The sequence below is a fragment of the Alosa sapidissima genome, chromosome 14 (assembly GCF_018492685.1).
Source record: "Alosa sapidissima isolate fAloSap1 chromosome 14, fAloSap1.pri, whole genome shotgun sequence".
Classification (NCBI taxonomy): Eukaryota; Metazoa; Chordata; class Actinopteri; order Clupeiformes; family Clupeidae; genus Alosa; species Alosa sapidissima.
In genome coordinates, this window is record NC_055970.1 from 23,750,767 (window position 1) to 23,777,941 (window position 27,175).

At 41.8% G+C, this 27,175-nt stretch overlaps 3 protein-coding genes across 4 annotated transcripts in view; 1 reads left to right on the plus strand and 2 right to left on the minus strand.

Annotated features, from left to right (window-relative positions):
* Window positions 1-1,223, minus strand: part of LOC121681671 (cohesin subunit SA-1) — a 31,866-nt gene extending 30,643 nt beyond the window's left edge. The window contains exon 1 of the mRNA XM_042061541.1: window positions 1,063-1,223. The gene's annotated coding sequence lies outside the window, so the exon portion shown is untranslated. The remainder of the gene's footprint in view (window positions 1-1,062) is intronic.
* gpc2 (glypican 2) lies at window positions 326-12,295 on the plus strand. Of its 2 annotated transcripts, none has more exons than XM_042061544.1 (11): window positions 326-419; window positions 5,076-5,234; window positions 5,567-5,701; window positions 5,904-6,079; window positions 6,527-6,607; window positions 6,878-7,043; window positions 7,483-7,613; window positions 8,247-8,393; window positions 8,772-8,908; window positions 9,174-9,346; window positions 9,910-12,295. In XM_042061544.1, the coding sequence occupies exons 2-11, from the start codon at window positions 5,126-5,128 to the stop codon at window positions 10,188-10,190; spliced, it is 1,536 nt and encodes a 511-aa protein (XP_041917478.1). In that variant the 5' UTR covers window positions 326-419; window positions 5,076-5,125; the 3' UTR covers window positions 10,191-12,295. The 2 variants fall into 2 exon arrangements, with proteins under 2 accessions (XP_041917478.1, XP_041917477.1); XM_042061543.1 differs by lacking the exon at window positions 326-419 and adding an exon at window positions 2,394-3,010.
* Window positions 11,964-26,025, minus strand: LOC121681672 (integrin alpha-6-like). Its single transcript, XM_042061542.1, has 27 exons — window positions 25,799-26,025; window positions 25,366-25,493; window positions 24,328-24,404; window positions 23,828-24,083; window positions 23,324-23,440; window positions 22,940-23,028; window positions 22,296-22,417; window positions 21,577-21,776; window positions 21,083-21,171; window positions 20,814-20,938; window positions 20,649-20,738; window positions 20,489-20,553; window positions 20,133-20,221; window positions 19,386-19,445; window positions 18,885-19,028; window positions 18,385-18,500; window positions 18,138-18,294; window positions 17,820-17,894; window positions 17,640-17,719; window positions 17,303-17,377; window positions 16,826-16,931; window positions 16,527-16,703; window positions 16,031-16,141; window positions 15,745-15,855; window positions 15,462-15,560; window positions 13,293-13,418; window positions 11,964-12,902 (listed from the first exon to the last, which is right to left on the minus strand). The coding sequence occupies exons 1-27, from the start codon at window positions 25,987-25,989 to the stop codon at window positions 12,819-12,821; spliced, it is 3,159 nt and encodes a 1,052-aa protein (XP_041917476.1). The 5' UTR covers window positions 25,990-26,025; the 3' UTR covers window positions 11,964-12,818.
* Window positions 26,026-27,175: the final 1,150 nt, after the last annotated feature.

Sequence of the window (27,175 nt, forward strand, 5' to 3'; positions counted from 1 at the left end):
CCTGATAGCCCAGTTTGAGAGGCGCAAGACACGTGACATTATTTATTTTTGCAGCCAATCACTGCTGTCATTTTATTTTATTGATTTGATCTCAGTCATAGAAGCTAAATTCGAAGGCAGGCCAAAGGTAAAATCCAACGAATCACATTCAACCCGCAAGCCAATAGTTGAATAGCCCTCTCCTAGAGCTTTTGGGATATTGCCACTGCTCCAACACTGAAAGGCACCGTTACAATGCCTGGATCAAGCCAGGTTCAGCATAGCGTATGCCACTGTCTGCTCACGTTGCTGACCGGACCAGGGCAAGCACACTTTCGCAGTTCCCGCCGGAAATGCAGTCTAGTTAAAGTTGCATAACCTGGAAATAAGGTGCAATTCAATGCCCGTCGACCTGTCTTGTTTTCTGCGCAATTTATGAGGTACCTGACTTCATTTCTCAAATCTCAGAAGAAAGTTTCCTATTTTACCTCAGTAACGTTAGTTGTATCTAACGTTGGTAAACATTATGTTATAACGTTAGCAATGTGCTGCCGTTAATGTGCTAGCACTACGTTATCGATATGTTAGCCATTATATTTTGTTGTTTGCTGCTGTTAACAGTAACGTTAACGTTAACATTACATCCACTAACTAACGTTATACAACAAGTTTAATTGAAACCAACAGAGTAACTAACAAACTAATATGCACAAGGCAGCCTGTTAACGTTTAATTACTCCAGATCCCGCACATTTAGCCAATGTCTCAATTTAATGTCAACAAAGTTACTGATGTGTATTTAACCAGCTTACTTGACCTTATTTTAAAACGAAAAAACAACTGGATGGTTTGCTTCACTGGCTTGCTAAGCAAAATGGTTAGTTAGTGGAGACGTTCAGTTTAAGTTACCTCAAGCAAGATTTGGAACTAAAGTTAGCAGTAGCTGGCTGGCTAGCCAGGGTATTTTTTCTGTCATGTAACCAACATTAGCTAGCTTCTACAGCCTTTCCTTGATCACCAACTTACCAGTACGTGTCTTGCAGTTTTAACGTCAGACCTTAAGTTTGAAATGGCTTAATTTACCTGTGTTGAATGATGAACGCGGTAGCTGGCTGAACACTTGTTTCAGATTGACAAATATAGTTAGCTTGGTCTGGCTAGATGCAGACTGTTCAATTCGACGTACACAAGATCGTTACCCTCTCCCCGGCTCTGTTTACCTCAGGTTATGCTCAGGCAATCAAGGGCGGGAAGAACATTCCAAGCTTGAGGTGGCCTGTATTCTGATTGGCTATAAGCCCATCATTACCGGTAACGTTGATTTCTGATTGGTGATCATTCATGTATTGTCCTGTAAATTCCCCCTCCTTTTTATCATGTCATGGTTTTGAGAGTGTGGAGTCCTGCTCTTTTAATTTTACCATAGATCATCGAATCATCTAAAAACAAGACCAGTGAAAATATTAAGGCTACCTGTCAATTTGCCTCTTTTACAGCCTATTAATGATCATAAACTGCCATGCTGACCCAATTACCGATGTTTGTAGGGCTCCTCTGAGTAGCAATTATTACAATCTCTAAGATGATCTTTTCTGTTAATGATCTGATTTGAATTAAGTTTGGATCTGCATGCACGCACACACACACAAACACACACACACACACACAGTTGGTCCACCCATTCGTACCTCTTCCTCAGCTAGATCAATAATAGTGTGCATTTCAATCAAGATCAGGGAGGCAGCTGGTTAATGTAACATCTGTTTCACTCACACAGAGAGAGAAAGAGAGAGAGAGAGTTTACAGAGCACAGATCACAGGGCTAATTGCTGGCCTCCTTTACTGAGCTAGGGACATGAAATGGTCATTGGTCATCATAATAAATAAACAGAAAAAAGGGAGAATTAAATATGTCTATATTATTTCTTAGGGCCAAAGACATATTTGGTTCACAGACTATAGCCAGCTCCCTGTGGGGACTGGGAGTGGTTAGGGATTTTGAAAAAGAAAAAAAAAAAAGAAAAAGTAGGCTAGTGTAGCTGGCTATGCCAATCTATTAATGCAAATTAATCCATGAATAATTCTTGAAAGGTAATCACACCGTCAGCATGAATTTTAACCAGCAAATCGTCACTTTGCATTTTGTTCTTTTTCACACACTCCTTACAAAACATTGGTGTTCTAAAAGGGAAAGAATAATTGTACTCCACCTTGGATGGGATGGAGCCTATTCTATCCTTCGGGTATACTGCCTAATTATACGGGGGAAGCCAAATTGCCGGTCTACTCATTTTGGGTTTTGGAGGATGGGCTATCCTGTCTGATGCGCCCCCACCCCAGCCCTGTGCTTGTCTTCCCCTCCTCCCTCCCCGCAACGCCCTCCACACACCTCCCCGTTGTCTCCAGCTCGGTCCTCTGGCTGCGAGTCTCATTGTTCTGACATAGATCGAAAAGCAAGGGATGGCTGCTGACGGCTAGCGCAAGTGAAGTCTGTTACATACACTCGCGGCATAGGACAAAGAAAAATACTTCTCAACAAAAGGCTTGTTGGAGTAGCCCACTCAAGGACAATTTTGCCGAAATCTTTGTCAATTAAATGGTGTATTGGCAAGGCTATGAAATGGTGCGGACAAGAATGACTTAATTTGTTAAAACAAATGGAAGGTCTAGTCCACCTCACTGGATATATCGAATCGCTACGTTAAAACAACCACGCTCGCCAGTCATTGTTCCGTTTCTTGTTGGGACGTATTTCTTGGAATTGATTTTGTCCTATCCGTCTCGACGGTTTCAGGCTAACGGTAGGCTACTGGGGCGTGGGTGTAGTCACTGGACACCTTTAAATGTGTTCAAGCTAAGATGGTTTATCAGTTTTCACTGAAACGATGTTCGCCGGTGGCGCTGTGCGTGTTGACTGTCCTGGCATGGAGTTGGGGTTCTGCCATGGCGGGTCGGAGTTGCACCGAGACACGACAGGTGTATGGAGAGAAGGGTTACAGCCTCAGCACTGCCCCGCTGACACAGATATCTGGTAAGACTCTCGCCAGCCACAGGGGAAAACTCAGTCGTGGAGTCGTGGAGACTGTTGCAATGTGTTACTCACAGCATGATTATATGCTTATGCTTGTAGGTTATCCCAGTAGCGTAAGAGTTATAAATAACTTTTCTTCACAATAGGCTACTTCAAGTCGATGTGTACTGTGAAACGAATTTGTGCTTAGAATCACAAAAGAGGCCATAAAGAAGTTGACATGTCTGTGTTCAGTCGTAAAATTGAAAGCTTCATTCATTCCATCTAATATCGGGCAGCCAGCCTCACCCATAATTAGGTTACCCCTTAATGGCTGCCTTGCCTGCCATCGCATTGAGGGCTCTATCAATTTATTCTTGTCTGTCAATTTCTCGCCGAATTTTTCATGTCTGTACAAAGGAAAGCCTATAATTATATTAGGTCAGGTTTGTGACAGACAGTGCAATTAGGAAGGATAATTTGACCATAAGTGTGTGTGTGGGTGTGTGTGTGTGGTCTGTCTAGGCCTACATATTTGGAGGAGAGGATAACAGGCAGGAAGAGACAGACATAAGGATAGAGAACTGATAGGGTGTGTGTGTGTAGGCCCATACAGTAGGTAACAATGGCTGTATTTTGGAATGTCTGTGTTAAAGTGGAAGCCATGCTGTGTGGTTATATAAATAATCAGCAAATGCAGTAAGCAACCCAGAGCAGTGTGTGTGTGTGTGTGTGTGTGTGTATTGTTATCTCCATCTGAGTCTTGGCACGGGGTCCCATGGGCCAGGGGAGCAGATGGCTCAGAGAAAAGGATGATGAGAGAGAGAGTTTATAGATGGAACATGGAAGAGAGGGATGAGGAGGGCTGAACAAAAGGAGGAAAAGACTGGCATGATTCAGCCAGTGCATGGTTATTATGTATGGTATAGGCTAGTTTAATATAGTAACATTAACTCTGCCAAGACATTGTCATAGAAAACCTAGGTTATCCCATTGTGTCTCAGAAGAGAATGCATCCTATACAAAAAGACAAATGATATCGGCTCACAGAAAGGTGGCATGTTGTCATTTTCACAACCTGGATTGACTCCAACATATTCTCCACAAAACCATAACAGAACGTAATCGGAACGTAATTCAAACTAATTGCACCTCATTCAAGCCCCAGAGGGGCCTTTTCCCTGAGGTATCACTCACGGCTGGGTTTTTAAAACACCGATTGAAATGACCCAGACATTTTGATCAAACAGCTGCTCTGTTGGTCCTCAGTGGATGAGCCTGTACTCACAGAGCCAGCCGAATGTGACAAAGTTGAGTGCTGGAAAATGTGTTTCAACATCTGCTCGGCCCAACTGGTTAATTAGGTACAGTTGGGAGTGTGTTTGGGGAATTTGGCTGCTGGGCTGCCACATTGCAATGACACTCATGCTCACACACTAGCTAACACATCAACACACTTATATCCCACTTGCAAACTATTGGGACCAAGGATGTATATTTTTATTATTTTATGTTTATTTTTGAGGATTTACCTGTAATACTATACATTTACTAGAAGTAGGCCTTTTGGTATTTCTTCTATACATGTTTCAAGTGTTTGTTTCTGATCTAACCTGAACTAAACAACTCGCAATTCTAACCTTTTCCAGCCAGTTTGTCCATTTGTGATTGGCCTGTCTGTAACCCAGGCATTTCAGACTCATATTAGGCAGTGGGTCCGATTTGTTGGACTGAGATCTCAAAGGGGGCATCCCTATCATTTTTCTGCATGGGTATCAAATTGTTGTTTGATGATATACTCCTTTGCTAAACCCACTATGAGCAAACAAGTGCAAATCATGTACTGCTGTCATATACTGTTCTTTCTTTTTTTGAAGTACCCTACCTTCTATGTCAGTTTGTAAACTGCATCTTCCTTCCAGATGATGGTTTTAGTGCTATAGGTTTAATCAATGTATCATATAATAGGGATATTGTTTATTACACATTATCAAAGACAACTGGATGTGAATATCTGCTGGATCTGGCCCCTGGGCCATATCTTTGACACCCCTGCTTTAACCCGTCTCTTCTCTAATTGGTTCAGGTGAACACCTGAGGCTCTGCCCACAGGACTACACCTGCTGCTCCACCCTGATGGAGGAAACGCTGGCAGGCCAGAGCGAGAGCGACTTCCTGTCCGCCATCGACGACAGCAGCCAGTTCCTCCTTACCTCCTTCACTCAGAGGCACCGCAAGTTTGATGGTAAGGAGAGCTCAAGAGACCACGGCTTACACCAACGTGGCCACAAGGTGACAATGATGGAGAGCCAGTAACAAACTAACTGACTGACATCAAACGTAAATCACCAGCAGGAGCATGAGCATTAACTGCATTTCGTTTTCTATGTACTTTTACTCTGCACAATGACAAAGTTGAATCTAATCTAATAATCTAAATTCAGGCTCGCAGTCAATATAGTTATGTTGTTGACTAAGGTCTCATTCATAGCGATCATTCTGATGATATAGGCTTGTTATCAGTTATACATCAAGCAGTATAATATATTAATATGGTGATGTGTCCTCAAATTCCAGAGTTTTTCAGAGAGCTTACGGACCTGGCAGAGAAGTCCATGAATCAGATGTTCACCAAGACCTATGGTCGTATTTACACCCAGAATTCACATGTCTTCCAGAACCTGTTTGTTGAACTCCGTCATTATTACTCCGGTGAGCACAATACTGATTATATATCCTTGTATCACCAGCCTAACAATAAAAGCAAGGAGTTAATGTCTCCACAATCATATGCTAACATAATTAGTGCTGTTACTCATTGACATTGACATACTCATGAACAATATCAGATTGCCTTTTTGCACATCTCCCGTTGGTTTTCCATGGATGTTGATGCGTTTGGTCTTGCCTGCAGGGGGCACTGTGAGCCTGGGAGAGGTTATGGCTGAGTTCTGGTCTCGGCTAGTTGAGCGAATGTTTTCCCTGGTCAATCCCCAGTACCAGTTCAGTGAGGACTACTTGGAGTGTGTCAGCAAACATGCAGAACAGCTTCAGCCTTTTGGAGATGTGCCTCGTAAGCTCCGCATACAGGTATTTTAGAATGATGCTTTCTCTCATGAGGAATGAAATGAAATGAATGTTTAAACCAATGTAGAGCTTATCCTCAATACCCAAATGTGCACGCATCACAATGAAATTCATCTCTAATGGATTACCTTCAGATTTACTGACTTTGAGGGCATGTCATCCCCAAGACGAGTGAATATTTGTGTTGACAGCTGAGTGATAATCTTCCAGCAGAAACGCCTTAGCGGGTGACTCAGGGGTGTCAGGCTGCATAATAAACGAATGATGATACACATTCAGCCTGTTCCCTTTCAGACAGAGATGTGCTGCAACATCACATCACGTTGCAGTGCTTTACCTTGGTAACAAGAACTCCCTCTTTCATCTCTCTCTCTTTCTCCCGCCCCCTCTTTTTCTCTCTCCCTCCCTCTTCCTTGATTTCTTTCTTTCTTTCTTTCATTCTGTCTGTAGGTGTCCAGGGCTTTCATAGCAGCCAGAGAGCTTGTCCAAGGCCTTGCCACTGGTCGTGACATTGTGAGCAAAGCAGTAAAGGTTTGTAGTGTCTTTCCTTGTTAAAGTATTTATGAAGGTTGAGGAGTACACAGTGGCACCTCATCTGCGTGACAAGCATGAATCATCCCCCTATCTCTCACTTTCTCTCTCATTTCTTCACTTACTTTCACTCTTTCATTTATGTCTCTCTCTCTCTTCCCCTGTCCCTCTCTTTTTCTTTTTTGCTCTCTCGTTTCTGTGTCTGTCTTACCCTGTTTCTTTTTCTTTCTTTCTTTCTTTCTCTCTCTCTCTCCCTCTCTGTTTCTCTAGCTGAATGTTGGATCTGAGTGTGTCCGTGCCCTGATGCGCCAGTGGTACTGCCCACTCTGTCGAGGGATACCCACGGTCAAGCCCTGCCACTCACTGTGCCTTAACGTGATGAAGGGTTGCCTGGCCAATCAGGCAGACTTGGACTCGGAATGGAACAATTTCATTGGTAAGAGAAAAAGTGGGCGGGGTCTCCAATTTAGCAGATTTGGAATAATGCAATCATGAATTATGGTATTAATTCCATAAACAATAGTGGTGGAGCATAAATAAGACAGAATCATTATCAGAGTTCAAATCATTATCAGAATTCTGCCACATTCTAAATTCCTTATCTCTGCCTGCTTTTTCCTTCTCTCACAATCTCATTCTTCTGTCTATCTGCCTGCTTATCTTTATCTTTCCTCTGCCTATCTCGTAATCTGTCTGTCTGCCTGTCTCACTTTCTCCCTCAAATCTCTTTTTCCTACCCCCCACCCCCCCCCCCCCCCCCTCCCCACACACACACCACCACCCACCCATATCTCTCCCTCCCCCATCTGCCACCCATCACCCATATCACCCCCACCTCCCTTCTCCCCCATCTGCCGTTGCTCTCCCCATGTCAGATGCACTGGTGGTGGTAGCTGATAAGCTGGGAGGTCCCTTCAACATGGAGCTGGCTGCTGACTCCATTGCTGTCAAGGTGTCGGAGGGGATCATGCACATGCAGGAGAACAGTGTCACCATCTCCACCAAGGCAAGGCTACACACAGGCACAGATGGGGCCTTTAAGATAGCAATGCTAAAATCCTGTTAAGGACACAAATTATTGGGCATAATGTCCCATGACATTCCATATCAGCACTGAATGCACAAGGCATTAAACTTAATAAAAATATTTTTGGAATGTTTTTTGAAATGGGGTCTGTGTTGACCCAAGCCAGTGGGACACCAAAATGAAACACTGACACCAGTGTAAAACAAGTACCCTTCTATAGCACACTCTAGTGGTCACATCCTTTAATGATCCTAGACGTTCATTACTTTTCCCTGATTTTCTACAGCAGGCTGATGCTAATGAAGTACACTTACTCATTCATGAGCCATTTTAATTAGCTTAAGCTAAATGACGGGCACAGTATTTTAAACAGCTAGGACGCTCTGATCTCTCAGATCTTCAGACAAGTATTTTCTTCCCTGCTCTCACAATCTCATTCTTCTGTCTTTTTTGTCTGCTTATTTTTATCTTTCCTTTATCAAGACGTTCTCTTTTACTGTGGTCTGTTATGATGTGTTGTGTTGCATTGTGTCTTGGCTCACTAAACCCATATGAACATCCTTGCAGTCACTCTTCGGTTAAGTATGTTTTTTATTATCATTTTAACCACAGGTGTTCCAGGGCTGTGGCCATCCCAGGCCTGCACCGAGCAGGTCCAAGCGCTCCCCTAAGGAACCGCGTGGAAACAGGAAACCATTCCGGAACTACAGCCCTGAGGAGAGACCCACCACTGCTGCCGGAACCAACCTGGACCGCCTGGTAAAGATATGAGAGCTACAGGGGGAGACATAGAGTGGGAGGACTGGTGATGGTAAAACTTTGAAATGGCAACAGAAAAAGGTTTAAATGGCAACTGAGAAAGTATCACATTTTAAGAGGCCCATAGGGAGTTTTTGTCTAAAACTTACTAGCTAAGAACAAACAGCTTTCCTTGCACAAACCACTGCAAATTTGGCACCAAGAACAGCTGGATAACTTTGTAACTTATTTTATATTGTTAGGATGACACAAAATGTATTAATTTGAAAACGCAAAAAAACCTGCACACCTGCAAATGTTACTTTGGTTGTTGATGTGTAAACATTCTGTAGCCATCTCTAGTGTTTTTTGACAAGTGTGTGTGTGGGCCATGTCCAGGTGTCCGATCTGAAGGAGCGCTTGCGCCCCATGAAGGGCTTCTGGGTGTCCCTGCCGCATACTGTCTGCAATGATGACAAAATAGCCGCGGACGTTACCAACGAGGACCGATGTTGGAACGGACAAACTCGAGGACGGTGAGTATTATACAATAAAGTATAATCTATTCTATTGTGATTACATAAAAGTGTATTTGGTCATATTTTTCTGGTGTTTTGAACTGTTAGCACTTTTAGGAAATAAATCAGCATGTTTGTATATCCATGCAACATTTCTTTAATGCGTCAGTAAACACTGATGTGTGAAGCTACATTTTCAGCCATACTGTAGGGAACTGAGACAATGCCATCTGCATCCACCATCATGGTCTAACTATATTATTGTGTTGTGTGTGTGTGTCAGATATTTGCCAGATGTGACTGGAGACGGTCTGGTCAGTCAAATCAACAACCCCGAGGTGGAGGTGGACATCGCCCGGCCGGACATCCGCACCCGCCAGCTTATCATGGAGCTGCGTGTAGCCACCAACCGCCTGAGGCACGCCCAGGCAGGACAGGACACAGACTTTGTGGACAGTGAGTTTGACCCGACCTGTAATTAATATCCTAAATCATTCTGGTCTTCCACTATGCTAGAATATATGCATATCCTCTTATGCTGGTACTGAATAGATACAGTCACATTTGTATGATTTCAGTTAGGGATCCAATGAATCCATAGTCCAAGTTATGGATAGCCTGCTATATTCTTTTATTGTGTTCTCATGGACAGTGAGTCTGCATAGTCATAAATACTGCAACCAAAAGTATAGAGTGCACTGACTCTTGATATGCCGTTTACTATTTACATTTTACCAGTAGAGTTCAATTATGATCTCTTTAAAAAGAGGTTTTAAGATGTTTTATTTCCCAACTATTAGCCGTGGCTTATACATTAATTTTGCTAAATTTCTTCAGCTATGATGTTAATACACGGGGGCAGTTAATATGGTATTAATATGTTTTAGTTTTTTTTTTTAACTTGCATAAAACACTGTCCTGCAGCTTATACACAATGTGGCTTATATACAAGAAATGACTGTATTGAACTTTACAAAAACTAACACGAGTTACCCTTGCCTGTTTTCCTGTCCCTGCAGCCGAGGGTGAGGACAGTAGTGGCTCAGGGGACGGGGATGGAGGAGAGAGGTACAGCGATGATTGGCCGGGCTATGGCCCCTACTCCCCGCCCTACAGCAAGGTACCACGGAACCCTAGCAACCCTAGCCGACCCACCCGCCCGCGTGACCGGACCGGAACCAAGTGGAACCGGGCCAACCAGGGCCGGGGGAAGTCAGCTGCCACGCCTTCACTCACAGCCTCTCACGCCCCCCTCGTCAGTCTGTCACTGGTGCTCTCTCTCGCCCCCTTGTGGAGGTAACCTGCTATGGCTGTAGGCTGTAGTACAGATTTGGACAGAGGATTGAGGGGGAGAAAAGAATGTCATAGTGAAAACATTGTGCCATTGTCTTTCTAAAGCACATCAGCCCAATAGATGATGCAAAATGTCTCAGTGAACCACCAGCTGATTTTTTAATAGGTATTGCAAAAATTCCCAATCAGAAATATCACCCTAATATTATTAAGATACAACAATAGCACAAATGAGGTGAAGGTCGATGTTAAATAATCCCACTAACATCAGAGGTGACTGTAAACTTGGGCAGCTAATGGTTTAATCATTTCAAATATGAAAACTCTCAAGCAGTATCTCTCCTAGTCATTATTCATAAAAAAGTCAGGATTTCAGTTTGTGTAAATATCCACGTACACACACTCCACAAACAAAATGGAGACAGTTTACATATTATCAGCAAGGTAAGCGTTAATAATTTTTAAATAACAATTATTGAACCATCATTGAGAATTAGCAAACTCAGAATTAGCAGTCCAACCGCATCATGTTAGTCTTACTTTTGAACTCTATGCAGTTTGTAAATCACTGAGCTACATAGCATCTTTTTAATGTAACAATTTCTTTAGTTGAATCAATGGGTCGGGGTTGTCCTTTCTACCTGATCTAAACCAAGCACCTTTCTCATAAATCAATGAGAGTACTGACGTTACAAATGATGTGTTGTGCATCACTCACAATGAGCAGTTTTTCATATATCAAAACAAAACACAAAAACAGTCAGACTCTGTAAATTACAAAATGCCATGTTCACCATTAGGAAACTAAGAGTGTGTGAAATTCAGGAGACCATACACATAGAACAAAACATTTTATAACAATGACAAGTGCATCCCATGTCTATTTTTCAGACTGGTGATGGGAATTTAGATATGTGATTCTCCCCTGTGCACACAGTGGCCCTGAGCAGTGCTGAGGGCATCCATGAAATCCTTGACCTTTTTTTGTTCAGCACCTGGGATGTGCACAAAGTCTCCTTGGAAGTAAGCATCCATGAAATCCTGGCATTGTTCGCCAGCATGGCACAGGTATTCTTATTGGTGTCTTATTGTGATAGATTTGTAAGGGTTTCTAATGTTCTTATGTATTTATTTATTATTTATTTTAAAGTACTTATGAATGTTAAATTTGCAGATGTAACTGCTGAATGTTGAAACCAGAAGAGTGTGAATTCAGTTTACTTGTTATTCCATAAATGTGTAGCCTTTTTTTTTAGAGGAGTCCAGTTTGTTGGATTTACTTTTACCTTTTTAACTTGGAGTGAAGCGAGGTCCATTTTGGTACTCTTAGTTTAATGATATACTGTAGGTTTTTTCTTTTTTTTTAATGGAATCGCTGCTGGTCTGATGAAAGGTTTTTGTGTTGAATGGCAGCATTGTCAAGACTGTAGGGCTTTCTGTCTGAGTGAAAAAGGCAAGATGACCTTGATGAAATGACAGAAAATGGGAAAGAAGACCTTAGTCCTGTGGAAGGATGCACAGTGCATGGGTTCCACTGATAAATAGTCCAGTGATGAAAGACAAATGAAAAAAGAAACCGTGTTTGTTTGTGATGGCAAAACAGATGGAGACGGAGAGAGAGAGGGAAACATACAGATGGACTGTGTATTGGCCTTGGGGGAGAGTGGGAGGAGAGGAAATGTACAAACAGAACACGTGAAGTGTGAATGAAAGGATTAAACAAGTTAGATGTGAAACAAATGGAAGCAAAGGGAGAAGAAAAACAAAAGCCTTCTGAATGTTGAAGCACACACCTTATTTTTACTAATGTTTGCATATCATTATTTGTGTGCTATGGATGGTGTGTGTGCACGCGCATGTGTGCGTGCGTGCGTGCGTGTGTGTGTGTCTGTCTGTCATTACATTAGTTTGGTGGTGTAGTAATACTAAGTCAACTGTTCAATCCTTGAGATGGGCTGTTTCTGCCTATTGCATATGACAATACCACAAAACAAAACTCATACAGTAAGGTGACTACACCAATGTACAGTAGATTGTTCTGGTACTCTTTATGTGACGTAGTCCATAATGTCCATACCACTTTAGAAATGATAACTAAATAAAAAAAAAACACATACACAATTGTCGTTTTGAGGGAAGCACAAGTTGAAAAGAGTTTGGTCCAATCAAAATGACCAATTTGTAAACTCCATGATACAATCATTGATACCATTGTTAGGTAATTGTACAGTGATGGCACAAGTCAACATGACCTTTTGTTTGAATGTTCCACTGTGATGTAAATGTTTTTAATCCGTATTCCTAACTGTCAGGAACACGTTGTGTATGTGAAACCAATGAATAAAATGTTTGTTTGATCTATAAATGTTTTTTTTTTTTTTTTTGTAGGAAAGCAATCAGGAAACTTAAAAAATACAAAAAAATGCATAGAAAAAGTATGTAATGTTGAAACGGGTATCAACTCAGAAGTCTTTGTACTGTAGAACCACAGTTTTGTCTCTCTGGTCAGGACTGCTAGCCAGCTCCCAGTGTGTAACAAGGCCATTCCCATACATCTAGAAGGTGCTACGATTTGAACACAACCTGTGCTCAAGTAAAGCTGTAAGTAAAGCCAATGGTGACCGTCGTAATGCATTCAGTGCTTTCTAGAGGGATGTTCTGAGACAACGTGATATTCTCTCTTGTTTCTGCCACACATCGGACGACTGAAGCAGCCACGCTAGAGGAAAGGGGATGAACATGATCAAACTCTATGTATGTGCACATATTTTCATAAACCCAGACCCAAGCATGCATGCACTGATGCATATGCATAGGTAAGGTTATGGTATGTGAAACAAGACCAGGTAATGTCTGGATTATGCTATTGCATATCATATGCAAGAATTTTGTACTTTTTACAATACTGTGTTTCTTCCGATAAAAAACCATTTGCCATTTCCATATGGCTCAAAGCTCACTTCTAGCTGCCTGTGTAATGATTAACTTTAGATGAATATAAAAGTGTTGCTATCAGATGTACACCAACATTCTTGGCCTGATGGTTCATTTGAATATTAACTCTGACAGGCGTGCAGGAGCACATTAACATTTCATACAGCAGCACTACCTTCCACAGCAGGAAGCCCAGGAGAGCCAATAGGACCAGGGCCAGCAGGAGGGATAACACGATCACCCACCAGGGCACCCTGCGGTGCAGCAACGACTTCCGCTCAGGGAACACCGTCAGCTTCACCTGCAGGGGGCGCACAAACCAGGCCTCAGCAAGACTGACCCCAATAACTCCACCACACTGCTGTGCTAGTACATCTAGTATATCTATTGAATGCTTTTATCCCAAAGCCATTTGCAGGTACAGGTATGCAGCTTGGGCGTTCACTTGTCACACCCATAATCTTGGTGTTGTTAGTATCTTGTTCTGATGGTTAAATTACTGGAGGACTATCCAACTAGAGCAATATCTATAATTATACAAAACATTAATGATGGCAACAATAACAAAATCTGTGGTGTTACTATAGTAACACATTTCAATCTAATTTTAAAAATTGAATTGAAGCTGTTAAACTACAAATGTTTTTTTATTTTTTTATTATTTCATTGGATCTATAGTATATTGACGGTCCGTGTATCATTCATTCATTTGATATTCAATTGAGAATCCAAAATGAAAAAACGAAAAAAGGAATTGTTTACTTGGTTATTTGTTTATGAATGTGATACAAACCAACAAATAATGCTTTGTTTTTCAGACTTTTGATTTCATGATCAGATCAAAAGTAGAATGTTTAAAAAACTGCCTCAGGCCCAAAACTGATTTTGATATTTATTTTTTCCGATTTCTGTGACCTGGAAGTCTATCCAAGTCACTTTCTTGGTCTAGACCTGTCAGTGCTCAGTGTTGCCAATTCAGTGACTTTGTTGCTAGATTTAATTTTGGCCATCCCATAGCGACAGAAAATATTGTCTAACAACTATAGCGAGAAATTGGGCGACTTGCGCAACGATGGCAAACTTGGTTTAGCTGAATCGACAGAAAATCATCTCCCTTCTCATGCCTGTTTCGTTTATGAACATCGCGTTCGCCCAAAGCATTATAGAAGTAATGACTGGCCTAGGCTATGTAGTATCAGCCCATGTTAGGGAACGTAGGCCTAGATGTTAGATCTATCAGCTCAGATCATCATTTGTCGCCAACGCCATTGGAAGGCAGCCAGCTGCAGTAGCCTTCTGGTGAGATTACACCAAAGACAGTAGCTATGACAGGGAAACTAGGGACACATTGTTCAACAAGCACATTGATCAAAGGAAAGAGGGGCTACAACTTCATTCACAAACAGAGCAAATAATTCAAATCGAGCCATAGGCGTAGCCACAGGCGGGCCTAGGCCCGTCTACTTGTCAGTCCTGCCCGTCCAACTATAGGCCTACGTTCACCATCAGAAAAAGACGCGCAATTAACACTGCTCTGAGAGCTCAAGAAACAGTCAAATCGCGAACAGGCGGCAGCTCCATTTAATTGTCAGGTGTGAAATGCGTTCATATTCCACTTTTTATGTCATAGACGTTGCATGCCTATGGAAGGAAAGGCTTTGCAGTAGGATTGTCCAAGCTGTTGCTTCAGTTTGTGTTTTAAGTTATACGACGCACTGTTGCTGGGTTCATGCCGTTTTGCGCAAGTTTAAAATGTTTAGCCGACTGCGTAATTTGCCATTTTTGTTCAATAAGTTCTACTTTTCATGTCATGAATGTAACATGCATATGATAAGGCTTTGCAGTTGTAGGCCTACAATATGGTCAATCTATTGTCTGGTAGGCCTAGTCCGATTTAACACTGCAAAACAGAAGCAGCAGCTGGCAATGGAAGTCAATAAATAATTTCCGGGTCACAGAAATCAGAAAAAATAAATATCAAAATCAGTTTTGGGCCTGAGGCTGTTTTTTAAACGTTCTACTTTTGATCTGATCATGAAATCAAAAGTCTGAAAAACAAAGCATTATTTGTTGGTTTGTATCACATTCATAAACAAATAATGAAAAAACAAGTCCTTTTTTCGTTTTGGATTCTCAATTGAATATCAAATGAACGAATGATACACGGACCATTGACTAGTAATATCGTATTTGTTGTTTTTTTTTAGGATTTTATGCGATGTGAATTAGACAGTATCCTTCATCATTTTAATTGATGCTATTAAATGAGCCTGGTATTGATCATGAAGTGTCTATGTGTGTGTGCACCTGCATTGGACTAAGCCCAAGTGGGAACATATTTTACCTGAGTAGGGGGGCTCCTGAGGCCGATATTTTTTGGAGCTGAATGGATGCTGAGCGAGGCATTGAACACAATGTCCAGGTAGTTCAAGGACTCATACTCCTGGCAGGGCAGACAGAGACACTTGCAGACACTTTGTACATTGTATTTTGTAGTTGAAAGGATTTCAAGTAGCCTACATGAGGTTTCAAAGCTAGGTGTCTGTTGGGTACCATCTGTGTCTGGGGTTTTCATGAATGATGCACAGATTGCTACTTATCATGCTGTGCCTTCTAAACCCACATACCTCAAGAACTGTGCTGTTCCACAAACGAGATCTGAGATGGACCACTGCTTTATCTTCCAGGCCAAGTAGGGGACACTTTATAGTGACGCATTGTGCTTCTCCACCACAAACCTGAGAAGTAAGAAAGGATATGTACGTATTTCTTTGTTTATAAGTTTAACATTGTTTTCATTATGTTCTGTTGTAAGGTAAATTACGTTGCTTACCACACCCACCCACACACACTCAACACACGTGCACACACACACACACACACACCAATCACATTATCAAAGGATTTCATTACCAGTGTTTTGTATTTCCTTTTTCTTCCAAATATGGATAATATTCCGTCAGTGCTCAGGGCCTCCAGATCCGACTCCTCAGCCTGTCGCTTGCCTCTGGACGTGCCTTGAGCCTGGAGAGGAGTTGCAAATGCACATTTCAGTAAAACTGGTGTAGAAATATGCACAAACACTTTAGCTTCACACCTACTCAGAATTAGTTGAAGTCAATGAATTGGACTGGCTCTACTCCTGAGAACAGTTAAATAATCAGGACATTTACAATTTGGGGTTAAGTGCCTTGCTCAAAGGCACAGCGGTGGAAATTTGGAATTCAGCCCACAAGTTTTCAGGCTTCTGCATGCTACCCCAGCTCCTTAGCCACTATACTACTAGATAGATAGATAGATAGATAGATAGATAGATAGATAGATAGATAGATAGATACTTTATTCATCCCGAGGGAAACTTTAGATACTAAAATTACATACTACCACTGGGAGTCAATGGCCTGATTACCTTGATGTGTTGGAGAGGACTGATTTCCTGTGTGGGAGAGCAGGACATTTTTTGACCATCTTTCCCCTCGATCTGCACCAAATACAGGAGCCATTTCCCATTTTTATTTAGTTTGGGCCAATGGATGTCCAGTGACACTGTGGCTAATGATGTCAGAGGTAGTCCCAGATTGCTGATCTAGAAATCATACGTGTTAGATGATCATACGTGTTAGATGGCTTGCACATTACAACAGTACATGGTGTAGTATATCTAAATAAACTAGATTTGAAAATTAATTGATAGGAAATTTCACGTACCGTAAAGTTGTATTCGACCAGACTACCAATGTCTTGCTCTGATGTCATTTCACTGTCCACTTTCGCCTTCCCTCCATCTACTGACACCTGGGATGGGCTTACATGACTGGCAACCCCAGAATTCATGTTAACACAACATTTCCATGATGTTTACACATGTAGAGAGATTCAATGCACAATTGCATGAAAGTGCACAGAAGTGCAGCTAGTGAATAATCTGTCATGTAGAAATACCATGTATTTAAAACTACATCAAGACCTAGTAAACCACGCTACTCTGCTCAGGAAAGAAGACTGTTGATTTACTTCTAGTGAACTTACATGTATGTTTATTCTTCAGGAATAATTCAGATATGGCAAACATGGGTTTCTGATAGCATAGGCAATCATGCTGTGGTTTAAGGCATGCACAACTGATACACTGTCCATACAGGAATACATGAATACGTAATAATAAAGTATTGATAACATGCTCACCTATACACCAGCAGGTTAAGATCAAAGATGATTCTGCCTCTGGTGGCCACTGCTGATATATTCTGAGAACTGGTCCTGTGGCCAAAGGTGAACTTTGTTAAAGGAAATGACTCACTATCAGGTTACAGGACACTATCAGTCTCATGAGCAAACATTCAACCCAAGTTGAAGCCAGTCATAAAGTCTGAGATTACACAAATGGGAAGAACATTTAGGGTGAAATTAAATGTCTCCTCAACCAAACTTTACGCAAACAGAATTCAGCAGAATCTGTACACATTGACAACGCAAAGGCCTACTGTCCAGAATTAAATGGTTCCCCCAGAGTTAAGCTCACGTTTGCAGTTGAAGGGTAACATTGACATCTGAAGTGCTCAAGGTGATATTCATTGTAGTCAGTGTAATGTACAAATCAACCTGAAAAACAAACCACAATATTATTTAGAAGCTCCCAAGTATTAATCATGTGAAACAGCTGAGTTTGTGTTCACATACCTAATCATTTAAACTGGCTCACCTCTCCATCTCTGGGTAAAGGGTCTCCTAAGCGACATGTCACCAGGGTGCCATTGGCATTAGCAGTGCAGTACACCTGCACATAGCCCCAGTGTAGAAATAAAGAAGAGTGAAGGAGAGCAAGTAAAAGAGAAAGTAAAGATATACCAAAAGAAGGAGGCAGAGAGAGAGAGATATAGAGACATATTATAACACACTGCATGTTTGTGCATCACGTTCAGCCAAATCTGCAAAGCGCTGGCTGCATGAAGTCGAATGAGCCTATTCAGATATTCAGAGCGGATATGACACACAGGAAATGCCCTGTATGCTGACTCACAGATTTCTCCTTGGAAAAGTAGGACATGTAAAAGATTGGGCCTGGGATGGTGGCAACCAGCTGAGTGTCGTAGGCGTTCTCTCCTCCTTTATTTGTCACCGTTATCTTCAGATTAATCTTTTTGTCACTGGCAGAAATCACTGCTGTGCCATTCTCACTGTATTTCAAAACATCAAATAGAATGACACTCCACCACATTTTTTTACAATATGTTACTTATCTAAAAAAAAGAAGAATTTCAGACTACCTTCTCAATGGCGTGAAGAGGTCTGTATCTTTATTTCTGGATACAAATTGATACTGTAGATCAAGGTTACTTCTACAGATGTTGTCGTTCCCACATCCAAGATTCACAAATTTGAACTGTAAAAACAAACATGGAGGACTGCTGTGAGTGGACTCATAAGCTTTACAGATGTACTGTGTAAATCCAATCAGAGCAAGTCCAGAAGCAGGTCATGTTTTATTTTTTAAATGGAGCTATGGAACCTCCTCATGTTAATCTGTTGGGGTGACCTCTTTCCCCAAACTGCCTGTCTCTGTAATGCATACCCTCTTCCACAATATCATAGAGAACCACTCCTAATTATTCACAATGGCAAACCCTGATATCAATAGCATATACACACAGTCATACACACAATCTCTCTCGCTCTCGCTCTCTCTCTGTCTGTGTGTGTGTCTCTCTCCCATACACACACAGACACAGACACACACCCACACGTGTAAACACACCAACTCACACACCTCAGCTGTGCGTTTGTTCTGTGGTGAGGTGACAGGTTTCAGCTCAGGCAGTGAACTGAGTGCTGACTGGTGGCTGGACATGGCACCCAGGAGGGATGAAGACACACTAATGGGGATCGCCCTCACCTTGTCCTGGATGTCCGTCTGGGAAGAGAGGTCGGCTCTGTTAAAAACCTGCCCTGTTACTTCATACAGTGTGTTCTGTACAGTACGGTGCATTCTACAGTAATGTGCACCAAAGAGGGTTAAAGCGGAGCTAGTAATCAAGGATCTTTGTGTACACTCTGTACAATGCCCAATGAATTGCATATACTTGAATGTGTTGAATACTCATTCAAATAATATCTAAAAACTCTCAGACCACAAAACAATAAATATACATTATTTCAAATATATAATCAAATAGAAAAGCCTTATCAAATATGAAATATACTGATATAATACATGCAGACTTTAAAAAGGGCTGTTGAATTCAACCAAAAGAGACAGAGGACCCCATACCTTTAGTCGGAGCTCTGTGCTTACACACTCCTTATTTGGACCCCGGAGCCTAAGAGTGCCCTGAGACCAGAGATGGCAAAAATATTTTTTTTCATACTCAAGTAGACGGAAAGATACTGTAAAAAAGACTCTGTAAGTACTCAAGTAAGGGTGACAAAGTACAGGCTCTGATATGTACACAAAGATGGACTAGTTTACTGTGTTTCTGGCCTTATTCCAATACTCCAAATATTCCAATTTAACTCTATAACTATTTCACTGCACCTGAAATTACCTGCTTGATGCCTTGTGCCAAACCAAGTATGAACTTGCAAAGAAACAAAAATTCTGATTGGGGTAAGGTTGCTTGTAGAATAGGCCAAGTAAATGACAAACAACAAAAAACAAGATGTTTTCTCATCTTTAACATGTCCTGATAAAGCATTAGATTTGACAAAAAAGTTTTCTGTTATTATGGAACCATTATTTTTCTTTTTTTGGCGTTCCACTCTGTAGCACCCCTGCATGTGTCACAAAGGCTAGCTAGTAGCTACTCCCTTTGTGGCACTATTATCGTCCCATCCATTTAGGCTGAAATTGGAATTGATGTTGAGGAATGAAAGTAAAATGTGGTCAGAAAAAATGGTACTCAAGTACAGATATCTGAAAATGCTACTTGAAGGAATCGACTTGTCATGTTTTACAAGATGTACTTGTTCTCACAAGATGGCGGCGAGTATTGAGTATTTGTACTTTGTTACTTCTAACCTCTGCTTGGGATGGATCTTTGAAGGCGACCCGAGATGGCAGATTCCACTCCCTCCTCTGACGGTCTATTTCCAGCATGTAGCGGATATCTGTATGGGGTAAATGAAGATGTCAGGATTGGCAGAGCACCAGCAGATGCTGACACAGTACATCAGCCATGGCATATCAGGCTTGGCCTTTATCTGCCTCATATCACTGTGGTTTATGTGGATCTCTGCCACTGAATGCCATTGTAATGTCAGGAAATAATATGTTTGGTCAGGAAAAGTCTGACCAATCCCCTGAAGTAATACATTTTTGAGATTGACAGCTTATGATGCTGGACTGGACTGATGTGCTGTTCCTTGTGTACTTACTTATGTCTGGCTTGTAGGTGGCTGGATGTGTGGTGAAACTAAAACAGGACTGGACAGTAATTGAGCTGAATAATTGAAAAAAAAAAAGACGTTCACGACCAGTTTTTTTAGATACTTGGGATGAATTTTATGTATTTGTTTGTGTTCCAGTAAAACTAACCATTGACGCAGATCACAATTGTAATTTTTTACATCGATTTTATCAGGGGTTATCGTCAAGGTCTGCTCAATATTTATGACTGGTTTTGCCCTGGGGAAATAAGATAATTCAGAATCACATGTGCCCTGGTATAGAAATCACATAAACAGCATCACAACATATTACCTGTAAACAAATACAGAATCTGAGAGAGTCCCCACAGCTACATCTGGATATCCATTCTCATCTACGTCCATGTTCCCCGCTAAGGAATATCCAAATAACTTTACACCACCTTCGCCTTTTATTATCTGAAATGTTCAACAAATATACATTAATTCAGTACAGACTTCTCTCTCTTTTGTATTTTTGTAAACACAACATCTCTGAAAATACTGTACAAGTAGACAGTTGACAGTATGGCATGGTGTGTTCTGTAGAATGTGTTTACTGGCCTGTGCGGGTTTCTTTAGAATGCCCTCCGCAGAGCCATGGTAAATGTAGACATGTCCGGGTCCCTCATACGGTGCTCCTATTGCAATATCTGTTATGAAAGTTAATGAACATCTCTGTCAAAAAAAAAACATGGACTCCACACACAGAAGGGACTTCTGGCTGAAGCTTAATGTCTTTGCCCAAACCAGAACAAAACAAAAGAATCAATGTTTATATTTATACTACTTTATACTATAAGGCTATATTTGATAGTTTGCTCATGGAAAAAGGAATACTAGTGTACACAAATGGCTAAATTCATGATGTGTGCTTTATACATCTCTAGGGCTGCCTGTCTGTGATAGCAAAATAGGTTAAAAGAAAGACAAGCATTCCAGTTTGCCTTTGTAGTGTTTTGTGGTCATCTCCTCCTATAGAGAACATGGGGATAAAAGCTCTTTTCTTGTGCTTGATTGCATTCACAAAAGACGCCAGAGAGGGCTTTTTAGCTGACCTTGGAATCTGTCTTGATTGACATCACCGATGCTTCGAACTGCCAGCCCGAACATGGAGTCCTTTTTTCCGTGGAGATGGACAGGCTTAAGATTGTTCCAGTCTCTGCCTCCGGCTCGATTGATGTAGACGTAGACGGCACCTCCCACATCTCCATCTTTTTTAAAGTACTGGGGAGCGCCCACCACCAGGTCATCCCACCTTCATCAAAGATACTGTATAATTATATGGTACTTCTGGATAAATAACAAAGACGCTATTCTGAAGTTGTAGCAAAATAAAGAACTTAAACTAATTTAGTGTTAACAGTAGATATGGGCTTGATACTGCACTAACACCAACCAGACTATCATAAGGCCCATTCAGTTTTACTTCATAAATGAATATTGGTGATACAGTATAGGGGCCATCTAACTGTCATAGTTGTCACTGTATGTATCTCCCTGTGATCCAGGTCAAGCATAATACGCTTCTCCACCACTATTTCCCCACACTTATGGCATTTTTTTACCCCTGAGAGGCTGGGCTTTTACCCCTGAGAGGCTGGGCGTTTCCCACTGAGAGGCTGGGCTTTTACAACTGAGAGACGCCCTATGCTGCAGAAAACAAACAACAACAAAAAACCTCTGCCAGAACAAACATTATGGCAGGCTAATTAACGTGAATGTTTCAAACTGGCACTTCAAATCCTGCCGACCCCTGTTCTAGACAGCAGCTCACCCATCTGCGTTGAGGTCCACCACTGCGAGGTCATAGCCAAAGGACGAGGCCAGCCCAGGCTCAGTGAGACGGTGTGCCAGACCCAGACCTTTTGTTCCATCTTCACTCCGGAGCAGTAGCACCTACACAAACCGACAGGTACATTTACCTTTACAGTTGCATTCATGTGTGAATTTTACATACATTCAATATTCGAGGAGGAGGAATGCAAGCCCAAGTGAGGTGCTGGCCAGGAGGTTATCATGAATAAGGATCTATTCAAGACAGCTGTTTCGTCAAACAGCCTTTATCAACCCAAAGGTGACTTTGATAAAGGCTATTCCTTCTACACTTAATGCACAAATACCTGAAAGTAATTTAGCAGTTCATTCTAAGTCATTTACTACTATTTACAGACAGAGGCCTAAGAAAGTTTGTGTGTGAGGTTCAGGGCTCCCAGCCTTGGGTAGACCAGAGTATCAGACAGTAGAGATGCATGAGATTCACACATAGAGACTTACAGATATTTGAGGGCCCCGGAAAGGCTCCTCTGTATGGATATACATGTATGAGTGGCGCGCATACATCCTCTGTACGGATATACATTTATGAGTGGTGTGCATACATCCTCTGTACAGATATACATTTATGAGTGGCGCGCATACCTCACCACTGTGTCCAGCTCTGGGGGCTCCAGTCACGATGATCAGCTCCCCTTTATTGGTCAGACTGGTGCTGGAGCCTATGGAGAATCCTGCATGGACATGACACACACAAACACGTTAAAAGCATCTGGTATGTGGTTAGCGTAATATGACATTTTGGAAAAAAAAAACTATCTTTTAACACACCCCAAAAAATCATTAAAACGATGAATTAAAATCTACAATCATCAGTGTGGTCTTGTTAGAGCACAAAACAAAGTCTTTCGTTACTTTTTTACGAGCCACATTACATACAAGAGCTCTGTAAAAAATATATGGTGGTATCTGGTTATTAACACAGCTAAATTAACAGTAAAATTATTAAAGAGTGGGAGTCACGTGTACCTAAATAACTGCTGATGTTGACAGGAATGAGCATGGGGTTGTTCTCTCCCTCATCCCCGGTTTCCAGTAACTTAGGATAATCCACATCCCAGTCTATCGGCTCTAGACGCACGATACCTGCAGTGTCACAAAATGGGGGTTTATAGAGGGAGGGATTTCTAGAATGTACTTTTATCAACCTCTAAAGTGGATCTTATGTAGTAAACCTCAGAATGACTCATGCCTGAACAAAAAAGGACATTTTCATGTAAAAGAATGGGCGTAAAGTTATTACAGATATACAGTATACTGTATAAATATATAGTATATGTGTAAGTGTATGTGTATATGGGTGTGTGTTTGTGTGTGTGTGTGTGTGAGAGAGAGAGAGAGAGAGAGAGAGAGAGAGAGAGTGTGTGTGTGTGTGTGTGTGTGTGTGTGTGTGTGTGTATATGAGTATAATTATACTCATAATTATACTAATAAACAAACATATACAGACACCTTCACCACACCTATGCTTACCCTTCCAGTCGTAGCCCCCTGGGGCTCCATATAGGATGTGCTTCTTGTCACTGGTGAAGGCAGGAGAGACTCCCTGTTGGCAGTAGCCAAAGAATTCCTTGGTCCTTCCCCCCGGCCTTGCCAGACGGCCTCCCTCAGCACAGAACGGGTCTCGCTCCTCTACTTGCTCCTGCAGGTCCTGCTCCAGGACTATGCAGCGGCCAGGCATCACCCGAGACTCCTCCGACTTCCCTCTCTGGTAGCGGTGGGCACACACCTGAGGAAGAGAAAGAGAGAGAGAGAGAGAGAGAGAGAGAGAGAGAGAGAAAGAGAAAGAGGAAGGTGACCTCTGACCTTGATTACCACATCCTCATCTTTTCAACACATCAGAAGGAAAAAGTACCATTTTATTCCCCAACCGTCAGGTAAGTGTAATATGTTTGAGTTATGATTACCAAATAAATATTGTATATTCAATACATACAGTATGCATGTAGTGTGTGACAATTTAACGACCTTACCACAACCTTTCCCCCAGGGCCCTGGCTCTGAACTCTCACTCCCATCCACTGGTTCTCTTTGTGGTCCTCCGCAGTTTCTAGAGAAACAGCAGAACATGTACAGACCTGCAACTTCACTTTCACACACCAGCACAGTGGGCATTCATCACACATGCATTCGTCTTGTTTTTTATATACATTGTAGATTACCTGTGTAAAGTCAAGTCAAGTCAAGTCAAGTTTATTTATATTTATACTCAGAGGTCATTCAATGTAGCCTGATGAGCCAGACCCACATCAAGATGTAGGGTCTGGGGACTCACCATTCGCAGAGCTCAGTCCGAGATAATCGGTTGTCTTTCAAATTCCCTCTGCACGCAATAGGATAGCGCTACAACTCATGAGTTCCACGTTTTCCCACCAGCGGAGCTAGTTGGCTAGTTCAAACTTTTGCCAAATTAAAAAAAGCTTAACTCATGTCACGCTGTTCGGCAACAGCAACATCCATCTTCTTTGTTTTCAAGTAGCAGGGAATTCACGCCGAACCGTTACAACTCTGAAATCAATCATTATGTCAAGCCCGCCTACCAACGCTAGACTACATTCAATGTGCTTTACATAAACAAAACAGTAATAGCAAATAAAACCATAGAAAGGCAATAGTCAAAGAATAGTTCAAAAGGTAAAAATCATGATGAAAAAGAAAACACAAAACATATAAGGTAAAATAATTAAAAAATAAAGAATTATTCAAAAGAAAAATATTTACATTGGCAACTCAGTGCAGCTAGCAGAAGGCATCTGAGAACAGTTTGGTCTTAAGTCTAGATTTAAAACTGGCTAGTTGGGGCCTTTTCGATGTCATCCGAAAGTTGGTTCCAGAGATGAACCACATACCAGCTAAAATCTGCTTCACCATGACAGTAGGTTTTACTAACAGGTTTTTCACCTGAGACCTGAGTGGTCTAGAAGGTGTAAACACACAACACATATACCTTTTTGCTGCTTTGTGAAAAGCCTTTGTTAGATTGCTAAATATTGGGAGGAGTGGACACAAACCTGTTGTGTCAAACTGGATGCGTTGACAGTCATTGGGTTCAGTTGTGAAACCACAGCCATACAGTCCTCCTGTTACATTTGCCCTCTGCTTCCCCAAGGCTTTGGCATGAGGAGCACCTACTAGCAATCTGAATTATGAAACACAATGGTCATTACTAGATATGTATCCATTTCATCCATTTCTCCTAATTCAAATTTTTTTTAAAAATCTCAATTTGATAAAAATATCAATATTAGTTTTGACAATGCAAAAAACACCATCTAAACCTACAGCCTTGCCACATAAACCAATAGCAAATTCACCAGAGACGAGTTTACAACAGCAGGTATGCAATGTTATGGTTACGGTGATGTCCTGCTGCCCTATCCGTGTGCAGGGAGAGGCCAACACAAACAGAGTAGAGTATAGAGAGACCAGGCTTCAAGCACTCACACTTTACGGTCCCCCATTTGTTTCTGGTGATGCATGGCCAGAGAGAAACCAAACAGACTCTCCGCCTCCCCGTCTTTCCTCAGTGCGCCATCCGTGTCCAAGTTAAAGGCTGAGATGCCGACGAACTGACACAAGCCCAGAGCGAGCGACACTAGCGTCAGCATGTTGTGGCTCTGGCTCAGTGGGGCCATTGTGTAAGCGGTCACTGCTCAGGTGCTGTGCTTAGTATGTGGCCAGTGATTTATGAGCTCTGTGGGCCTGCTGCTGCAGAAGTAACTGCTGGGTGTGGCTCCACTCAGCTTTCCACTCATGACTGAGGACAGAAGGGTGTGGATGAGTGAACAACTGTATATTGACTCAAGATAACCTGCTGTGTTAATAATTGCCTTGCTCAATGAGAACTCTTTGAGAAAAAGGATTTGTCCTTTGATCCCTATAACTTTATTGTTTTCCCAGAAACACACAACAGGCATGCCACAGATAATCCTAAAACAATGTCAGAACAATTTCATTTTAGTGGAGCAGTTTAGCTCAAAATGTTTCACAACAAATGATCATTTTATGATAACAATCAAATTTGGTAGAGAAACTCACAAAGGGGATCTGATCAGATTTAGAATTATAGGCACCTCGGATTTGGCCCCTGGGCGCCAAGACCGACATTTTTCAAAATGGCCGACAAATATGGATTTACTTGGTGGAAAAGGAGAGAAAAAAACTAATAGAGTTACATATTTTACCATAAATCAATCAAATGTGTATGTATAAATCCATATATGTATACACACTCTTTTGATCCCGTGAAGGAAATTTGGTCTCTGCATTTATCCCAATCCGTGAATTCGTGAAACACACACAGGACACAGTGAACACACAGTGAGGTGAAGCACACACTAACCCGGAGCAGTGAGCTGCCTGCTACAGCGGCACTCAGGGAGCAGTGAGGGGTTAGGTGCCTTGCTCAAGGGCACTTTAGCCGTGGATGTGGGCATGGGAGAGCAGTGCTCAACCACTTCCCCCGCCCACATTTTTCCTACTGGTCGGGGATCGAACCAGCAACCCTTTGGTTAGAAGCCCGACGCCCTAACCACGGCTGCCAAAATTCATTTTTTATCAACGTGACTAATTGAATCCAAATCACAATATATATATAGTTTTTTTATATTACCTTGCCTACTCTCTTATATGTCCATATTTATTTTATGCTGGTCTCTAGTCTAGACTTTATTCTTGCACTGTTGCACTGTTGGACTTACTCATTTGCACCATCACCATGACACTCACTCTCACAGAGCACCTTACCTTACTATGCACAGAGAATCACAGGCTCAGTTCCTGCCTCAGTCATTGCAAGCGCCTCATGCTTAATCACCCACT